General features: G+C 33.7%; 1 protein-coding gene across 1 annotated transcript in view; it reads right to left on the bottom strand.

The window, feature by feature from the left end:
• Positions 1 to 21737, bottom strand: part of STPG2 (sperm tail PG-rich repeat containing 2) — a 604044-nt gene that overhangs the window by 326366 nt on the left and 255941 nt on the right. The window contains exon 11 of the mRNA XM_059162334.1: positions 19586 to 19745. Coding sequence (XP_059018317.1) covers positions 19586 to 19745 — 160 coding nt within the window. The remainder of the gene's footprint in view (positions 1 to 19585; positions 19746 to 21737) is intronic.

Genomic DNA, 21737 nt, shown 5'->3' with positions numbered 1-21737 from the left:
ACTGACACACATTTAAGGAAAGACAACTCAATTAAAGGGATTTTTTAAATCTCATAACCCAGGAAACAAAATAAAGGATCATTCAGAATCATAGTTTTAAATTAGAATATTTAATGTCCTAAAACAAGTAAGCTAACACACATAAAATGCTAGAAAATGTGGGATATAATAAAAATAGACATTTATGAAAAATGAACTAGATAAGAAATCACTTCTCAGATCATAGAACAAAAACATAAATACAAGGTTTGAATAGCAGAATGAAAGCTTTTGCAGATGGGTGAGTTGGAAAATGGGTCAAATTAAACTCCGAGAACTCACAACAAAGACATAAAGAGAAGATACTAAAATAAAAAGTGATCCAGAGGCTAGAAGCTCTAACGCAAGCTAGCAAAAAAAGTAAATAAAATATAAAGAAGGCTAGGAGACAATATGAGAAGAAATGTTACTGGGAGTACCTGAGAATGAGAGTAAAGCATATGAGCTCAGACTGAGAGGGTTTAGCTAGATCCAAGCAGAGCAAATAAAACAAGCAAGCAAGCAAATAAAACTCTCATATCTATCCAAGCTAATGAAAATTAAAGACAAAAAAAAAAAAAAATCCTGAATGACTGCAACAAAAGGGAAAAAATTACATTGACAAAAGAATGCTCAGTACCAGTATGAGTGAGATACAAGAAGACCACTAAATATCATGAAAAACAAGGAGATCTCAGAAACATGTAGAGAAAACAGATTACCAAAAAAGACAATCTGAGGACTGAATCATCAGCAGTGATCATGAAGTCAGTAAAGTGCTAAGGAAATTAGATACCAGATAGAATGATACAGACAGCAAAGCAGTATTACAAAAATAAGGATGACATTAAGACATTTTTCTATTTTTTTAAGTTAATTTGTTCAAAATTAAGCCCCTGATGATCTCTCCAAAATCATCACCTCTTAGATTTGTCTCCATCTAAGTTACTGGCAAATCTCCTGTGATAGCTGCTTGGACCTAAACCTCTAAGCCATCTTAGCTTCTCTGTGTTTCACAGCCTACATTAGAACCAATGGCATATCCTATCAGCTTTGCCTTCAAAAATACCTGGACTGTGACACTTATCACCACTCTGACAGCTAGCACTCTATTCCAAGCCACCATCATCTCTCACTGATACAGCAATAGCTTATTAACTGCTCTTCTCTTGCTCCCCTCCAGTCTATAATGTACAGAGTAAACTTGTTAAAAATCGTATCAATAGTCCATTCAAAACTTTCTAACAGCCTTCCATCTCACCATGGAGCATAACCTACCAAGTCATGTATCATATGGATATGCATTACATCTCTGGGCACATCTACTAATCTCCGAATAATTCATTCGGCAATAGCCTATTGGCCTACTTGCTGTATCTTGAACCTTGCCAGGCCCTCTTGTAGAATCTGTTGCCTTTGTCTACAGTGCTTTTTCATTAGATAACTTCATGTTCCCTCAGTTCTTTCTGGTCTTGATTCAAAAGTTATTTTCTCAGTAAGACTTCACTTATGCTATCTAAAATTTTATATCACATTATTCTGCTTTATTTTTTCTGTCACAGAATATAACTATATATTTTATGTTTTATCGTGCTTATTGCCTGTTTTCCTCCCTAGAATTTTAGTTCCATGGGAGCAGGAATTTTTGTATACATTATTTTATGACCAGTATATAATAGGTACTGACTTGAATGAATAAATGAAAGTATCTATCACGAAAGTTTGTAACTAAAGAAATTTCTAAAAGATATACTTCAAAAAAAAAAAAAAAATGACCCTAGAAGGAATGTCTGAGCTTTAGAAAGGAAATTTTAAAAAATGATAGATATAGGTGAATTTGAATAGCAATTTATTGCAGAAGACAATTTGTAAGGTTAAAGAAAACAAAGCTAAAGCATTGTTCAAGAAAACAAAGATCTTGATGAAATATAAACGTTATTAAGTGCGCATGTAGCAGGGCGCCTGGGTGGCTCAGTGGGTTAAAGCCTCTGCCTTCGGCTCAGGTCATGATCCCAGGGTCCTTGGATCGAGCCTCACATCAGGCTCTCTGCTCAGCAGAGCGCTTCTCTTCCTCTCTCTCTGCCTGCTTCTCTGCCTGTCAAATAAATAAATAAAATCTTAAAAAAAAAAAAAAGTGTGCATGTAGCAACACCAAGGTATTTACTAAAAAAGCAAAACTAAGAGTATATAGGTTCCAGATCAGTAGAGTCATTAAAAAAAAAAAAAAAAAAGCTAAGAAATACACAAATACAGAAAAGTAGAAAACAACAGAAAACAGAGATTTTGTAACCTGGTTATAAAAACAAAATCCACCTATTCCCAAATATGTTAGTAACAAAGGGGACCCACTAAAACATATAGTCATTTTTCCATTTCTTTGTGTCTTCCTCAATTTCTTTCATGAGTACTTTATAGTTTTCTGAGTATAGATTCTGTGTCTCTTTGGTTAGGTTTATTCCTAGGTATCTTATGGTTTTGGGTGCAATTGTAAATGGGATTGACTCCTTAATTTCTCTTTCTTCTGTCTTGTTGTTAGTGTAGAAATGCAACTGATTTCTGTGCATTGATTTTATATCCTGACACTTTGCTGAATTCCTGTACAAGTTCTAGCAGTTTTGGAATGGAGTCTTTTGGGTTTTCCACATATAGTATCATATCATCTGCAAAGAGTGATAATTTGACTTCTTCTTTGCCGATTTGGATGCCTTTAATTTCCTTTTGTTGTCTGATTGCTGAGGCTAGGACCTCTAGTACTATGTTGAATAGCAGTGGTGATAATGGACATCCCTGCCGTGTTCCTGACCTTAGTGGAAAAGCTTTCAGTTTTTCTCCATTGAGAACGATATTTGCAGTGGGTTTTTCATAGATGGCTTTGATGATATTGAGGTATGTGCCCTCTATCCCTACACGTTGAAGAGTTTTGATCAGGAAGGGATGCTGTACTTTGTCAAATGCTTTCTCAGCATCTATTGAGAGTATCATATGGTTCTTGTTCTTTCTTTTATTGATGTGTTGTATCACATTGACTGATTTGCGGATGTTGAACCAAACTTGCAGCCCTGGAATAAATCCCACTTGGTCGTGGTGAATAATCCTTTTAATGTACTGTTGAATCCTATTGGCTAGTATTTTGGTGAGAATTTTCGCATCTGTGTTCATCAAGGATATTGGTCTATAGCTCTCTTTTTTGATAGGATCCTTGTCTCGTTTTCGGATCTAGGTGATGCTAGCCTCATAAAATGAGTTTGGAAGTTTTCCTTCCATTGCTATTTTTTGGAACACTTTCAGGAGAATAGGAATTTGTTCTTCTTTAAATGTTTGGTAGAATTCCCCCGGGAAGCCATCTGGCCCTGGGCTTTTGTTTGTTTGGAGATTTTTAATGACTGTTTCAATCAGGCTTTCTATTTCTTCCTGGTTCAGTTGTGGTAGTTTATATGTTTCTAGGAATGCATCCATTTCTTCCAGATTGTCAAATTTGTTGGCGTAGAGTTGCTCATAGTATGGAAAAATGTCCCATGCTCATGGATTGGAAGAATAAATATTGTGAAAATGTCTATGCTACCTAAAGCAATCTACACATTTAATGCAATTCCTATCAAAGTACCATCCATCTTTTTCAAAGAAATGGAACAAATAATTCTAAAATTTATATGGAACCAGAAAAGACCTCGAATAGCCAAAGGGATATTGAAAAAGAAAGCCAACGTTGGTGGCATCACAATTCCGGACTTCAAGTTCTATTACAAAGCTGTCATCATCAAGACAGCATGGTACTGGCACAAAAACAGACACATAGATCAATGGAACAGAATAGAGAGCCCAGAAATAGACCCTCAACTCTATGGTCAACTAATCTTCGACAAAGCAGGAAAGAATATCCAATGGAAAAAAGACAGCCTCTTCAATAAATGGTGTTGGGAAAACTGGACTGCCACATGCAGAAAAATGAAATTGGACCATTTCCTTACACCACACACAAAAATAGACTCAAAATGGATGAAGGACCTCAATGTGAGAAAGGAATCCATCAAAATCCCTGAGGAGAACACAGGCAGCAACCTCTTTGACCTCAACTGCAGCAACATCTTCCTAGGAACATCGCCAAAGGCAAGGGAAGCAAGGGCAAAAATGAACTACTGGGATTTCATCAAGATCAAAAGCTTTTGCACAGCAAAGGAAACAGTTATCAAAATCAAAAGACAACTGACAGAATGGGAGAAGATATTTGCAAACAACATATCAGATAAAGGACTAGTGTCCAAAATCTATAAAGAACTTAGCAAACTCAACACCCAAAGAACAAATAATCCAATCAAGAAATGGGCATGAACAGACATTTCTGCAAAGAAGACATCCAGATGGCCAACAGACACATGAAAAAGTGCTCCATATCACTCGGCATCAGGGAAATACAAATCAAAACCACAATGAGATATCACCTCACACCAGTCAGAATGGCTAAAATCAACAAGTCAGGAAATGACAGATGCTGGCGAGGATGCAAAGAAAGGGGAACCCTCCTATACTGTTGGTGGGAATGCAAGCTGGTGCAGCCACTCTGGAAAACAGCATGGAGGTTCCTCAAAATGTTGAAAATAGAACTGCCCTATGACCCAGCAATTGCACTACTGGGTATTTACCCTAAAGATACGAACGTAGTGATCCAAAGGGGCACTTGCACCCGAATGTTTATAGCAGCAATGTCCACAATAGCCAAACTATGGAAAGAACCTAGATGTCCATCAACAGATGAATGGATCAAGAAGATGTGGTATATATACACAATGGAATACTATGCAGCCATCAAAAGAAATGAAATCTTGCCATTTGCAACAACATGGATGGAACTAGAGCGTATCATGCTTAGCGAAATAAGTCAAGCAGAGAAAGACAACTATCATATGATCTCCCTGATATGAGGAAGTGGTGATGCAACATGGGGACTTAAGTGGTTAAGAGAAGAATCAATGAAACCAGATGGGATTGGGAGGGAGACAAACCATAAGTGACTCTTAATCTTACAAAACAAACTAAGGGTTGCTGGGGGGAGGGGGGTTGGGAGAAGGGGGGGTGGGATTATGGACATTGGGGAGGGTATGTACTTTGGTGAGTGCTGATTCACAGACATGTACCCCTGGGGATAAAAATGAATGTTTATAAAAAATAAAAATTAAAAAAAAATCATATAGTCAGAGAATAGTTGAAAGAAAAAGAATAAAGAATGACATGTGAGACAAATTCTAACAACAACCAAAAGGCTGATATAGCTAAAACATATTAGTAGAGATAAAGAGGGGCATTATAATATGACAGAATATTCAGTTCAACAGAAGTCTATAATATGTAGTCACCTATAATGGTATTGATTCAAAAAATTTTAAGTTAAACAGACCATGAGGAGTAATTGTAAAATACATCATTATAGTGGGGTTTTTTGACATACCTCTCAAAATAATTAATACATTAAACAAGATAGAGAAGATATGAAAAACTCAATAAATAACCTTGGTCTAGCTGACCTATAGCATTACATGCAAATATTGACAAATACACATTTATAAGTGTAAGAGAAATATTTACTAAAATACTATGTATTAGGCTATAAAACAAGTTTAAAGAGATTTCAAAAACTGGGTAGTATGTTAATAACATTTCTTGACTTACAAAATTTAAAACTTAGTTAATAACTATAAAAATTATATTTTCAATAAGGCTATAAACATTTGAAAATTTTAAATATAGTTTTAAATAACAAAGATCAAAGTACATATGATAATGCAAATTAGGATAAGTGTAGAACTGAATGATACCAAAAATACTAAAAGCAAAAGGAAGAGGCAAAAAATAAATAAATGCTATTGCTATAAACCAGTGAGATTTTGAAACTACCTACTTACAAATAGAGGAATAATTAATTAAAAACTTTCCAAAACCCTTTTTCTTAAAACCAGAAGGAACAAACAAAATCTGACAACAATGACTAACAAGGAAAATTCAAGAAAGGAATATTGCAGGCTAACCTCATTCATAAATACATGTGATGTAGTACAATCCTTGAGATGATATTATAGATCTAATTGTGAAAAACAAAGCAATAAAATGTATATGAAATTATTTAAGAACTACGATATGGAAATAATTCTTAAACAAGATATAAAAGCAGTGACATTAAGGAAAAGATTAGTAAATTCAATATTAAAATTGAGAAGTTACATTTATTAATAGAAATCACTAACAAACTGAAAAATGAATCAGAAAGAGATAGTATTTACAGAATGTATAACTACCAAATATAACCATAATATATTAAGAACTACTAATCAATAATAAAAATAACATAATAGATGAATAGAAAAGAGACACGAAAAGGCACTCTCAATAAAAATCCAAATGACCAAGGAACATATGAGAAAATGTTAAACTTCATTAGTCATTGGGAAAATGGATAATAAGACCTCAGTGAAATGCTCCTAAATCTAAAATGGTTCAAATGAAAAAGATAGATACCACCATACGTTAGAGAGATAGTGGAACAACTGCAACTCTTATACATTACTGCTGGGAATATAAATCACTACATTTACTTAGAAAAACTGTTGGGTAAGATCTAATAAAATGGAACATCCACCAGACACTATGACCCAGAAACTCCAGTTAAGAGAAATGCATATTTATATTCACTATTATTCAATACCCAATATTCAATATTCAATATTAATAATACTCATGAGAGCACTAAACTGGAAATAACCCAAATTTTCATTCATAAAGAGTAAGATGGATAAAGAAATTGTGATATCTTCTTTTTGAATATTTATTTTATTTTAGAGGGAAAGACAGGGAATGCGAGAGTCGGGGAGAGGCAGAGGGAGAAGGAAAGAATCTCAAGCACACCCTCTGCTGTGCACAGAGCCTGACTTTGGGCTCCATCCCATGATATATGAGACTATGACCTGAGCTGAAAGCAAGAGTCAGACACTTGGGGCTCCCAGGTGGCTCAGTGGGTTGAGCCTCTGCCTTCGGCTCGGGTCATGATCTCAGGGTCCTGGGATAAAGCCCTACATTGGGCTCTCTGCTCAGCGGGGAGACTGCTTCCTTTCCTCTCTCTTTGCCTGCCTTTCTGCCTACTTGTGATCTGTGTCTGCCAATAAATAAATAAATAAAATCTTAAAAAAAAAAAAAGAGTCAGACACTTAACTGACTGAGTCAGCCAGGTGCTCCTGTGACACATTCTTATGTTGAAAATGAACTCATGATTGCCACCTGAAACAACATTGTTTATAGGCCACAAATTATAAGGTTGAGTGAAAGAAGCCATAAACAAAATACACCTCATTACTCAATTAACGCAAGTTGAAGATAGTGAAAATAAAGAAATGATGATAGAAGCCAGAATAATGTTTAGTGACTAGGACAGAGTTAAGGGAGGGGTTAAGGATGCTTATGGTGTTCCGTTTTTTCATCTGATAATGGTTACATGGACAGTTCAATTTATGAAAGTGCACTGACATATGAATTAATAATTTATGCACTTTTCTATAATATTTTTAATGTAACAGTTTTTTTATTAGTAGGTAAAGCCATGAGGTTTCATTGTTTCCTGGAAATATAAATTTGTTATTTCCATTATTGCTTTGTAATACATTTATAATAAAAATTACATGATATCCAAAGTGGGTAGAGATGGACACACTGAACCTATGTTGGTATAATTTAGCTTTATGTATAAAAAATAGACTTTTAAAATATATATTTAATATTGTATCATTTCTTAGAATTCTACATTTCATTACATGTCCTCAAAATGAAAATCACTCTGTAGTGAAGAAAAAACTGCACATATAATCTTAAGCTCAGAAATGAAAACATTTAACAACATGGGAATAATGTTTTAAAGGAATTGTAATATATTCAGGTAACCAATGCTGACTTTTCAAAGTAAGGTACCAAAAAAATCAATTTTTATCACTTGATATCTATTGCAATTGGAGAGCAATGTCAACTCACTGACACACTAATGGGTTTCAAAATATTTCAAAAAGAACAAGGAAATTGTTAAGTGTTTTAATTGAAATGCAGTTGTAGGTATAACAAATTGGTTAATATAATCTTTCTGTAAGGCTACCATATAAAACTCTCATAACATAATAAATTCATAGAATTGTATACATTTTATGTAACTTTATATAATAATCCTACATTAAACTATTTTAAAACTTTTATTATATTTTCTACTATAAAAAGAGCTCTTTTTCTGTGTTCCAAGTTTCTGAATTCTAATTTAATTTTAGAACAGTTGTGTAGCATTTCCAAAGAGGACTGGCTCTACAAAAGTAGACATAGCTTGCTTGAAAAGAATATTACAGGGGTTTCCATGCCTCAGATCTGATCTCAGGATCCTGGGATTGAGACCTACACCTTGGGTTCCCTGCTGGGTGGGAAGCCTGCTTCACCTTCTCTCACTCCCCCTGCTTGTGCTCCCTCTCTCACTATGTCTCTTTCTGTCAAATAAATAAACAAAATCTTTTTTAAAAAGAGAGAGAGAAAAGACATTATATCTAACTGAAACATATTTTCATGTGTTCAACTGTAACATTATCCTACACGGAAACAATTAAACCTAAAGTAAGATACTAGGTTTTCTAATTCATGTGTATAAAATTAACAGTTGTAAAATCATAATTTCTGACTACAAAGATTATAGTAATCACATATAAAAAGTAAAACTACTTCAAGAATATAACAATCTTCAGTTTTGCTATCTCCTTCTACTTCCCTAATTTTCCCTTCTTGTTTGGTTAGTAACAGTTTATGCTTTGATTCTCCTAATTTCTAGGATTATATTCCCTGGGTTTAGAAGAAACATCCTCTCTCCAACAAACACACACATTTCTGCACTTTATACTTTACTACCATTCAACCAGGTCAAGAAAATCTATCTTCCTCCTTCCCATCCCATCTTTCCTTCCTTTCCCCCTAATCCTCTCCCCTTATCCTAATATTAATATCACATTATTTTCAATAAAACTATTCCATGTTGGAGTGGTATATCAAACTAGCACAACCTGTGCCTGGCACATTTAGATTCTTTTCAACCAACAGTACAGAAACTATGGTGAATATGTAACCAGACCTGAATCTAGAGTAGTAGTTTGGCCAGTGACACAGCTGGGTGTTATTCAGAATTAAAATTACAACAGAATAAAAATCATATTAGCCCTTCCCCCCAATTTCTTTTTTCTTTCTCTCTTAAGATTCACTTCCTCATAGTATATACCAGGGAAGGAAGTATGAAGATTGCCTTATCATTTTTTACACTCCCCACAGCATGGTGGGTCCTTCATCCACTCCCAGGCTAATACTATGGGCTGAGGTCAGGGAGAGGTAACAGGGAGTTACTGTTTAATGATTATAGAGTTTCAATTATACAAGATGAAATGAGTTCTGATTATGGATTGTAGCAATGGTTGCAGAACACTATGAATGTATTTAATACCACAGAACTGCACATTTAACAATGGTTAAGACAATTGGGGTGACTGGGCAGCACAGTTGGTTAATCCTCAGACTCTTGGTTTCAACTCAGGTCATGATCTCAGAGTTGTGGGATCAAGCCCCACATCTGACTCAGTGCTCCTCATGGAATCTGCTTGAAATTCTCTCTCCCTGTCCCATTCTCCTTCCCACTCATGCTCTTTCTCTCTCTCAAATAAATAAATATATATGTTTTAAAAAGGGTTAATGAAGCACCTGGGTGCATCAGTTGGTTAAGCATCAGACTCTTGGTTTAGATTCAGGTCATGATCTCAGGTTCCTGAGATTGTGCCCTGGGTCAGGCTCCACACTCAGCACAGAGTCTGCTTCTCTCCTGCTGGCCCTCCTCCTGCTCAGGTGCTCTCTCCCTTTAAAATTAATAAATAAAATCTTAAAAATAAATAAATAAAATTGTTAAAATGGTTAATATGATCAGTTTTATGTTATATGTATTTTACCACACACAAAAAAGAACTTAGAAACCTGTGCATTGACAGAGTTCTGAGCCTTTGGCTCAGGTCATGATCCGGGGTCCTGGAACTGAGTCCCTCAGGCTCGCTGCCCAGTAAGAAGTCTGCTTCTCCCTCTCCTTCTGCTTATGCGCTCTCTCACGCTGCTCTCTGTCTTTCAAATAAACAAATAAAATATTTAAAAAATTAAAACGTGGAGTTAAATCTCCACTTGGCATCAGTGTCATCCCATTCTTTGCAGCCTTTAACTCTAGAGATTATGCTTCTTTCTTTCTCAAGGACTAGGTTCTTGAGGGCATTCTCTCCTAATAAAACAAGTTTCATCAATAACAAAAATTCAAATAATAATAAAAATCTAACCTGAGGTGAAGACTTCGTGAGTCAAGGATTTTTGTTGTGAGGTTTTGTTTTGAGGTGTTTTGTTTTGTTTTGTTTTGTTTTATGAGGGGGTTGTGGTTGGTTTGATTTTTTAATACAAAGAGAACTGTCTTTGCAACCTCTTTATCTGTTCTTTCCACTTCCTCAAAATCTCAACATGGTGAAAAGTGTAACAGATTAGTAACAATCAGTACTAAAAGGCACAATTATGTACTTTTTGGCTAAGTTCTTCATATATCGTTAAGTCTTTCTCCCTTAATCATAAGAAAGTTTGATACTTGTTGCCTCAAAACATAACTGCATTTGAACCAAGACAATTTCTGAGTTTTATTGATTTCTTTGGCACATTCTTAAATAACATAGTATATGAGCTAATTCACGTTAAAGAAACATGCACTGTATGGGGCGACTCAGTGGGTTACTGGGTGACTCAGTGGGTTAAGCCTCTGCCTTCAGCTCATGTCATGATCTCAGGGTCTGGGATCGAGCCCCACGTCAGGCTCTCTGCTCAGCGGGGGCCTACTTCCCCTTCCCCCTTTGCCTGCCTCTCTGCTTACCTGTGATCTCTGTCAAATAAATAAATAAAATCTTAAAAAAAAGAAAGAAAGAAAGAAACATGCAAATGTAGTAGAAAATGCTATGATTTTTCATCATCAAATTATATTCCACTGACTTCTGTGTATTATGTCAAATTGTCTATCATTAGCAGTCATTTTATTTCCAATGTCTTTCTATAATATAGATATTCCTGTACTTAGCTTTTTATTTCTTTCCATTGATTTAATTTGAAGAAAATAATGTAATTCAAATGTTTGCCAATCTTGGACTTTCACTCTCAAATAACATCAATTCATCCATTTACCAATAAATTTATATGTGATTTTGCAAACAATTATGACACAGGGGACACTAATAATTGATTTTTATTATAATTATCTGTGGACATTTTTTTCCCTTGCTAGATATAAGATATTTAAGGATAAGGATTGAGTAGTACTCCTTTATTCATAGCAATGCCTGAAACATAGGATGTGCTCAAAATTTATTTTTTATAAAGAATGAATGAATGAACAAAAAAATGAAACATTTCAGTCTTATTCCTGTTTACTATTTTCTATCTGTATTAATATAAGCAAATTTTTTTCTTTTTAATTACCTAACTTTCTATTTTCTCCCTTTTAAAGACAGTGATCATTACCTAAGATGGTTGTAATGATTCAGAAATATATGTAAAATGTTTTGAAAACTATAAACTTTCATTCAAATAAAACTCACCATTTTTAATCATTAATTTATCTAAATTGAGCAATTTTCCTCTGTGTGGCAATTATTTACCCAACTCTAACATTCTCTCTCACCTTCTTACATGATATCAGAACATGGATCATCTTATTACATTACTTTATCAAACATTTCTTAGTTTAATATTACTGTTAAAAGCCTTTCTAGTCCTGGACTTAACCTTACTCTTGATTCAACTTCAATTGTAGGCCTGAACACATCTCCAACTTAATAAATTGCATAGAATATCAACTTCTTATTCTTGGACCACATGACCATTGAGACCTATTCTGAAGCCTTGTCTTGCCCACCAGTCCGATTATTCCATATTTTTACTTAGCACTAACTTTATCTGCCTTCATTTGTCTTTCTCTGCTTAGAAATTGTTCTGATTATCTACTGCTACATAAAAATCTACCTCCCAATACCAGTGGCTTCAAATAAAAATAATGATTTATTTTGCTCAAAAGTCTGTACTTTAGGCATGACTCAGAAGAGAAGGTTTATCTCAGCAGTACAGGGTGTCAGCTGGGGCAGCCTGACTAAGTACTAAAGGTTCTGCTTCCACTTCCACTTACCTACAAGGCTGGCTAGTCCTTGCAGGATGTTGGTTGGGAGCTAGGCCTGGGAGCCTCATTTCCTCTTCACGGACCTCTGCCTGGCTGCTTGGTTTGTGCACTGGTAGGATGGCTAGTTTCAAAAGTAGGTATTCAGAGAGGACCATCCAGAAGTGCATAAAGTTTCTACAATTAGGCCTCAAAAGTCACATAGCAACTCTTTTGCCACACTCTACAGAAGCAACACCAAAGGGCCACCAGGGAATTAGAAATAAACTCTAGCACTCAATGACAGCAGTGTCAATTCTGAACTGTGTGAAGAACATATAGCATGAAATATATAATGGCAAAAACTTTGGAAAACACAATCTTCTATAGTCCATTCTCTTGCCACATTTCATATCTCCCATATATAAAATACAAGCCACCCTACTGTGAGAACTCCCAAATTTCACCCCATTGTGGCATTAATTTGAAGTTCAGAATCTTGTCATCGAATTCTGGTTCAGATGGTATCAGACTCCTCTGATTTAGTTCCTCTGTACAACTCTTTGAACACCATTCTTCTCAACCTAAAGGCCTTGAACTAAAGAGACAGTTTACTGCCCCACAGATATTCTATAGACTAATGGTAGAACAGACTAAGATAAAGGCTAACATCACAGCTATTCAAAAGGAGAAAGAGAAAGACAGGAAGAACAGAGCAGTCAGAGTCTCAGGGCATTTCAAATCCACCAGAGTACATGTTGCCAGTTCTGGGATTAGGATCCAGTCCTAATTCCTTGGGAATTGCTCTAATGTTTCATGACTCCATTTTGGGGGTTTCTGGTTCTGTTCTCTTAAGTCATTTTTTTTTTTCCATGAAAAGTAGCCTGTGTTTGCAACTACGTGGTTTTTCAGCCAATTTCCTACCTATAGAAATTGGAAAGTCCAAAGGCTTCCTTTTATTTTATATACTGCATCTATCCCTCTTAGTTCCAGGCTAATGTAATTATTTTTTAAATGTGTGGCCTCTTTGCTTTATCAATTTATAATTCACTCCATTATATAAAGTTATACCCACAAAATGTTTGAGATAAGCTCTCCTCTATATAATGTCTATATAAAATACATATATCATCAATTATTCTTTATACCTTTATAACATTTTCTACTTTCAGGCCATAACTCTACATCAAACTTTGATTCTATTATCCTTTATATTCTAAATACTGTGTACCAGTTCTTTCCTACCCGTGCCCCTGCATACTTATTCTCTCCTTCTCAAATGGAGCTTTTCCCATAGTCTTCAAGATTCTTTAGTATTCAAAAAGTGAATAACTCCAAAAACTCAATGTACTATGCATAAGGTAATTTTGCCTACAATATATGAATATATATGAATATATATGTGTAAGATAATTTTGCCTACAATATATGAATATATATATATGAGTGTATATTAATAAATATGAAGGGCACCTGGGCGGCTCCGTCAGCTAAACCTCTGCCTTCAGCTCAAGTCATGATCTCAGGGTCCTGGGACTGAGCCCCAAGGCGGGCACCCTGCTCAGCAATCTCTCTCGCTCATAAATAAATAAATAAATAAATAAGGTCACTTGCAAACTATGTATAAATAATAATTTATTTGAAATGTATATAAAGTGCCCAATGAAACAAAATTGAGATTGAAAATAATAAAATTAGTTCATTTTCAATAATAACATTTCCATCATTTTCTTGAGGCAGGGAGGGGCAGAGGGACAGGGAGAGAGAGAATCGCAAGCAGACCCCATGCTCAGCATGGAACCCAACTCACGTCAGTCAACTGAATGAACCACCCATCCAATATTTTTTAAAAGATACAGAATCAACAAATCCTCAAAACTGATTTTATCTATTTTTGCGTATACTCAGAATTACCTTGCATTTTAACATCAAAAGCATTTCTGTAAGCTATAGAAAAGCAACAACAAAAATTATGTATTTACTGCACTAGATTAACAGTACCTAGCAAAAGGGATAAACTGCATTTTAATGAACTCTATAGCATTTCTGAGGCTATCATATTACAAGCCACTGAGAAAATAGAATAAATAATTAGTTTTTACACTACACTGACTTTTATGTCAAAGGTATTACTTATGTTTATTGAAAAGGTGAACAAAACTACCTGCATGGTATATATTCAATTAACTTCCAAGATAAAATATATTTGTTTCCTGAAATAAATTCCTGTAGGAATGTGATGCAGAAATCACAATGTTATTTTCATGAAAAATGATCTATACTTTCAACATAAAGTAAGTCTCAATACCTTTTATGTTCGGCCTTCAAATATTGTCTTACATGCCACACACGGTGTGGAATCTTCCATTCATTTAAAAATAAAAATCATGCTTTAAGCTTCAATTGTTTTTGTTCATTTAAAAACTTTAAATAAGTTTTATTTACTATAAAGCAATGTACATTCATTTAGAGGAAACAAACAAAAGCAAAACAAAATCTTTAACAAACTTAAGCAGGTTACTTACATATTATTTTTCAGTGAGGCCTCTCTGATAACATTCTTTGCAACTAGGGACATGTGGGTGGCTCAGTGGGTTAAGACTCTGCCTTCGGCTCAGGTCATGATCTCGGGGTCCTGGGATTGAGCGCCACATCGGGCTCTCTGCTCGGCAGGGAGCCTGCTTCCCCCCTCTCTGTGCCTGCCTCTCTGCCTACTTGTGATCTCTTGCTCTGTCAAATAAATAAATAAACAAAATCTTAAAAAAAAAAATTCTTTGAAACTATACTCAACCCATTCTGAACTCCATCTTCCTTCTCTCTCTCATCTTTCTTCATAGCATTTATAACCACCTGGTATTCATTCTTTTTTCTTTCTTCTTTTCTCTCTTTGTTTATTTTTTCTTTGCTTTCATCTATCAATCTATTGATCTATTTCTTCTATTCTATTAAATGTCTCCTATACCTCAAATTAAGCTCTATGAAACAATAATGTTTATATTTTGTTCAAGGCCCTGGAATAGTGGTGAATACAAAAAAGACTGAATGCATATTTATTAAATGACCCTCAGTGCATATTTGTGAAATGATTAATCAAATAAATCTTATCTTATTACCAGGTTTAAATATATATACCATGTTTAAAATTTTCATAGGACTCCATCCATTTGATGTATGAGAATTAACTAAACCCCATTCTTCTTTCATTTAGTACATTTTTAAACTTTCATTACTAGTGTTCTTTGGTGAACTTCCTTGATACTTAAATTTGGGGTATACCATTAATTATTTCCCTAGGGTAATCCCAAAAATTGGATTTTGGGGTTAAATGGCATATATATTTGAACATTCTGCCGGCCTGCCCTTGAGAATCACTGATCTCAACTTATACTTCCACCACATTGTATGAGACCCCCCAGTTCTCTACACTCAATATTTTCATTCATTTTCTTTTTAAATTTGCTGAGAATTTCCCTCCTCTAAATGTCCAAAAACAGGTCAATATAAGCAATAAAGAAATGTTTAAGACCTTTTCCACTTAGCTAAAATTTTACTTAACCTGAGCTGGATCAATCACAAAATCATTTACATACTTATGAATTAAAACTTGATGCAATAAGAGTAGATTCCTTTATAATGTGATGCACCTCATTTAATAATCTCTTCATTAAATTTTTCTAATGTGTTTTCATTGGTTATACAACATTTAATGGTCTAACCTATACTGATTGCAAATATACTATTTCCCTCCTTAATTTAGACTAATGAAAATGAATTTTACATTTATATTTATACTATTCATTTATGAATAAAACAAAATTATTTCTATGATGTTAGTAAAAGTTCTAAAACAATTTGAAATAACTATATCAACATAAATGTTGAGTGACTGAATGAATGCTCCATAAATTGATAAATCCCATAAGACTATTACCCGTTTATCAACCAAACTCGTAACTCATAATTTATCATTCGCAACCTCATTTCTTAACACTGTAACTACAAATGTAAAATATCCAGTAATCAATTTTAATTTGCCAATTATTCTATTTATGGGTAGAAAGATAACAATATACATGTTAAGTTCTATAAGGCAAAATACTGAATTTTTAGTAATATTATGACTCGAGGAATGAACATGCCTACCATGCTCTATAAATTGATTCCATTTTACAGTTTCATTTATGTGTATATGTATATACACACATAACACACAAAATAATTGTATCTGATTTATAAAATATTTGATGTATAACTGAAAAAGGTCCTTCCCATTAGTATTAAGGTAAAATAAAATTACCAATGTTTAAATGACAATAGGATTAAAAAATATTTTTTTAAAGTTTTTATTTAAATTCAAGTTATTAACATACAATGTAATACTAGCTTTAGGTGTACCATTTAGTGACTTAACCACACACATCTCCCGTGCTCGTCATGATAGGTGCACTCCTTAATCCTCATCACCTATTTAATCCATCCCCATGCAAACCTCATTTCTTAATCTTCTCTCTGGTAACCAACAATTTGTTTTCTATAGTTAAGAGTCTGTCTCTTGGTTTGCATGTGTCTTTTTTTGCCCCCTATGATAATTTGTTTCTTAAACTCCACATATAAGTGAAATCATATGGTATTTGCCTTTCTCTAACTGGCTCATTTCACTTTGCATAATACTATCTCCATACACACCCATTGCAAATGGCAAAGATTTTGTTCTTTTTTATAGCTAATATTCCACTGTATGTAAGTATGTATACAGAAATAGAGATAGAGATGATAGATAGATGATACAGAGATAAGATAGATAGAGAGAGAGAGAGATAGAGATAGAAATAGAGATAGAGATAGAGATATATCACAGCTTCTATATCCCTTTATCAGTCAATGGACATTTGCGCTCTCTCCATAATTTGGCAATTGCAGATAACATTGCTATAAACATTGGGGTGTATGTATACCTTCAAATTAGCATTTTTGTATTCTTTGGGTAAATACCTGGTAATGCAATTGCTGGATTATAAGGTAATTCTGTTTTTGACTTTTTGTAGAACTTCCGTACTATTTTCCAGAGTGGCTGCATCAGTCTGCATACCCACTAATAATATAAGAGGGTTCCCCTTTCTCCACATCCTCATCAACATCTGTTGTTTCTTGAAAAAAAACACTTCTCTCTTAATTTAATTCTAAGATATGATATGAAAGGATATTATTCATAGGACAAAAATTAATACAAAGCATATAACCAACAGAACTACTATCCCTGTATCTTTTGATTATATGCCAATGATTTTTTTTTAAATCACAAGACTTATCATATTAAGATAGATGGTATTCCCAGCAAAAGTTAGATGGTATTAAGAATTATAAACAGAAATGGGCTATTCTCATTTTAGAACAGACCATCTTACTATGCATAAACTAAAAAGAATCAAGAATTCTTTGTTATACTCATTAATAAAAAACCTAGCTTAAGTAAAAATCAATTAAAAATGAGGAATCTATTTAGAGAGTTGATAATACCACACTTGAATATCTTTTCCTTGATTGGATCAGTGTAAGAGAATTAGGACAAATGGATGTTAATTTTCAATTACCAGAATGAAGCACGGATCTTAATTGAATTGGCGCTGGTCACCTACTAAATCTATATTCAAGACATGTTTTCAAGATGGTATATCTTAAATAGTAGATTAATTTAAAAAATATGAACAATTCTAATTACTATAATATCTGCACATGTCAGATGAAATCAAATTTTATACATCATAGTATCAGGTAGTACCTTCAAAAATCAATTTTTTTCTGATAAAATTTTATACTTCTAAGGAGCTTCAGAGCTTCTGAAAATGACTTTGAAATATGGTCTTGTTAATCTTTAGTATTCTCAAGAGAGCCAAGTGGGTGGCAAATATTTTCTGAATTTTGTAAAATAGAAACTAATATAACCATTAGTGAATTTACTTGCCCTATGTCAAATCCTGAAACAATGAAAAGTCGCAGTGCCAATCCTGTCACCTAACTGAAACTCCTATACCTTCCAACTACAACAATTTTTATGGAACAGAGCAGTAAAGGCAGAGAGAAAAAAAATAATCTTCAGAAAATATGAAGTTCAACATAATTTATTTCAAGAGATCCTTAAGTGGGTATTTATTTATTATTTGATTGTGCTTGGTGATGGTGAACATAGTAATATCAGAACTTGAAAGAATTAATTTCCCTGCACCACTTCTGCATAACAAAGCTAAAACCTGACAAAATCAGCAATGGTACAGTAACTCAAGAGAAGAAAAAGAAAATTTTAAAAAGTTAAATTTTGGTGTATAACAGACCTTTAACTGGGCAATATACTTGATTACTGAAAGACAATGAGAAACAAAGTAAGCCTCTATGGATCACAGGCTCTCTGAGTATTCTCATTTGCTGACATGTTTTTCATCAGAAACCCTTGGATGAGTTTCTCCATTTTGTTTCATTTTTTTCTTTTAATACTCTCATAAAGAGCAGTTTGGTTGTTTGGTGGAAATATATTTCAAAATTATTGTTGAAACTATTGTTCCTATTTTCTATCTAGTTTTCCTGTGTGAAATAATACAGTTAACTGATTTAACCTCATTACCAAGGAAAGTTAATGCATTCATTTTTAGTCTAAGAATAGTATTACTAGCAGCTGAACTAATCCCAATTTTAAAAATCAAAATTGTTTTTGGAATTTTATTTCCCCCAAAAAATGTTTATTTTTTTCTTACATGGATGTTTTCTTGATTGTTGAGAAAAATTAAAATGCCATGAGAATAACATGGTATATGTATTGAATATGACTTTACAAATCATAGGTTGGTTGCCTTTCTCCTCTAACAATTCTAGCATATTAAGAATTTTGGGTTTTTCCCTAATAGAAAATGACTTTACTAACTTTAAGTTAAAACTCATAAGATGGTCTTTGGTAAAATTGAGAGTCATAAAACTCCAAACTAATCTTACAGTTGAAAAAAGAATCTAAAATCTTTCAGGGAATAAGCAGATATCTTTTTTTAAATTTTTTATTTATTTTCAGCATAACAGTATTCATTATTTTTGCACCACACCCAGCGCTCCATGCAATCTGTGCCCTCTCTAATACCCACCACCTGGTACCCCGACCTCCCACCCCCTGCCCCTTCAAAACCCTCAGATTGTTTTTCAGAGTCTATAGTCTCTCATGGTTCACCTTCCCTTTGGAAGCAGATATCTTTTTTATCCTATATATTTAAAAGAGACATGGTAAATATAAAGGTATGTTTATAATTGTCTATTTTTACATAGAAACCTTAGTTTTGTTTTGTTTTTTCTCAAAGCTTTAAAATAACAGTCTGTACTTACCTGGCCCATCAGTCCTTTTCTGCAGGCACCGTGGAGTTGTGCTAAGAAAGGAGGCATGTTTCAGTTTAGCCACAAAAGTACGAGGCAGCATGTATTTATGTTGAACTTGGGACATTTCATATGATTTTTGAACATCATAGCTGCCAGGTGCTGGAATATCCTGAAAGAATTCCAATGGATGAGCATTAACATGTCTTACATGGAAAATACATAAAACCATGTAGCACAGATGTTCACACTAAGCAATGGCATAAATGGAAAAATGTGAAAATTCTCTTAATTAATTAAAAATTAAAAGACGATTCTTAAATTTATACCCTTCTTATAAGACTGTAAATTTGCTTGTCAAAACTTAAGGTAAAATAAACAGAATTATGAAATTATGAAATTTAGGACCATATTCTTTTAAAAAAAACCTTTCATATTATAGATCAAACTTTCATTTTCAAATGTTATAATGAAAATCAAATTTCATACAGGAATGAAAATGATTATTTTCATAAGAAGCAATACTATCACTACTATACTGTTCTATGTGAGCACACTTTACTCATTCTAAAAATGAGACTGCTTATTTCATTTTTAATAGATTCCAATTAAGTTGAAAGCCTTCCCCTTTTATCATTTATAGTTGTTTATATATACAGTTATATTAACATTTTTAATCAACATAAGTCACATGGAAATTAATAACTATAATAATAATTCTAAACTCAATTAAATATAAAATATCATATATTTGTTGCACAATTAATGCTTATAAACTATTAACTAATTATTTCAATGAAAAACTTTTTAACTCATTTTCCTTAAATTATTTTAAAATATGACATATTCTATGTAATGTATCTATTCATCTCTATTATGTATAAAAAAACAACTTCTCGAGTTTCAGTGTTTTTCTAGTAGGCAGGACACTTACATGGCTAATGGTGTAGACTCCAGCTCTAGACTCGGGTTTCAAATATCTGCTCCTTACTTTTTTAGGGACCCTAGGCAAGCCACTTAAACTGTGGGCTTCTTACTTTCCTCATTTGTAAGTGGAGAAAATAAGAGTATTTATATCATATGTCATAAGGGTTGTTATGAGAAATAAATGAGTTAAAACAGTAAAATACTTACATTGGTACCTAATTCCATAAAAGCAATAGATAATCTTACTATTCTACAAAAGTTAATTTCAATAAAAAAAAATAATAAACAATGAAATTCAGGGTTTGGGCTAATGGGGAAGTATTTTAATGTTTCAAGTAAGTCAAATTTGGATACTGAAAAATCATACTTTTAAAGTCCATTGAGAAGCCATACTTTATAAAACATACTTTCTCTTGTTTCTCATGCATTTATTTCCTTCAAGCATATGCCAACAACATTATCTTCTATTTCCAAAGAATCATTAAATATGGTATGTATATTGGGGAGGAAATTCTTATATGAAAACCCACATTTCTGCTTTAAGTTCCATGTCAAAGAGCAAATACCACACTCTGTAAGTCAACTAAAATATGTCAGCAGTTGTTTGCTTGCCAGCATCAACAGAATATTTAGTAAGGGTAGGCTGAAGATATACAATACCAGTAGTAGCTCCAAAGATGACTTCTGGATCTTTTGGGACTGCTTCTGTGGTGTGTGAAGGCAAAGTGGGAGAGAGTGCCAAAGCACAAAGAAATCTTGCGTGCACACAATAGACTCAGAGTGTTTAGGGAAGCTTTGCAAAGCTCTTGATTGTACCTACTATATATTTTAATTTTCTCATCTGAAGCTATCATGGTTATGGCTTCTGTAACACCCTGCCTGGCATCACCACCCATTCCTTTTCCAGTCTCTAGCCTGTATATGATTGATGGCTTTGGCCGCTGCCAATTCTCATTTTATCTAAGAGACTGATATTTCAAGTCAATTTCCTAGACAAATTGTTACTAAGACAAATCTGGAACACTGTTTAAGAGCAATAATTTAAACAATACCTACAGATGGTACTCTAAACACCATTTCAGGAAAAAACAGTATGTAGGAAAAAAAAGTATGTAGAGGTAAGATCATCAGATCTCTGTGGGGGATCCTTTATATACATCACAGAAAATAAGAAAGGCACACAGGCACACGATGAGTGGATATGACAGACATTTCTCATGCTTTTTTTTTTTTTTTT

This window comes from Mustela lutreola, chromosome 1 (assembly GCF_030435805.1).
Source record: "Mustela lutreola isolate mMusLut2 chromosome 1, mMusLut2.pri, whole genome shotgun sequence".
Classification (NCBI taxonomy): domain Eukaryota; kingdom Metazoa; phylum Chordata; class Mammalia; order Carnivora; family Mustelidae; genus Mustela; species Mustela lutreola.
This window is presented reverse-complemented; position numbering and strand designations above follow the sequence as displayed.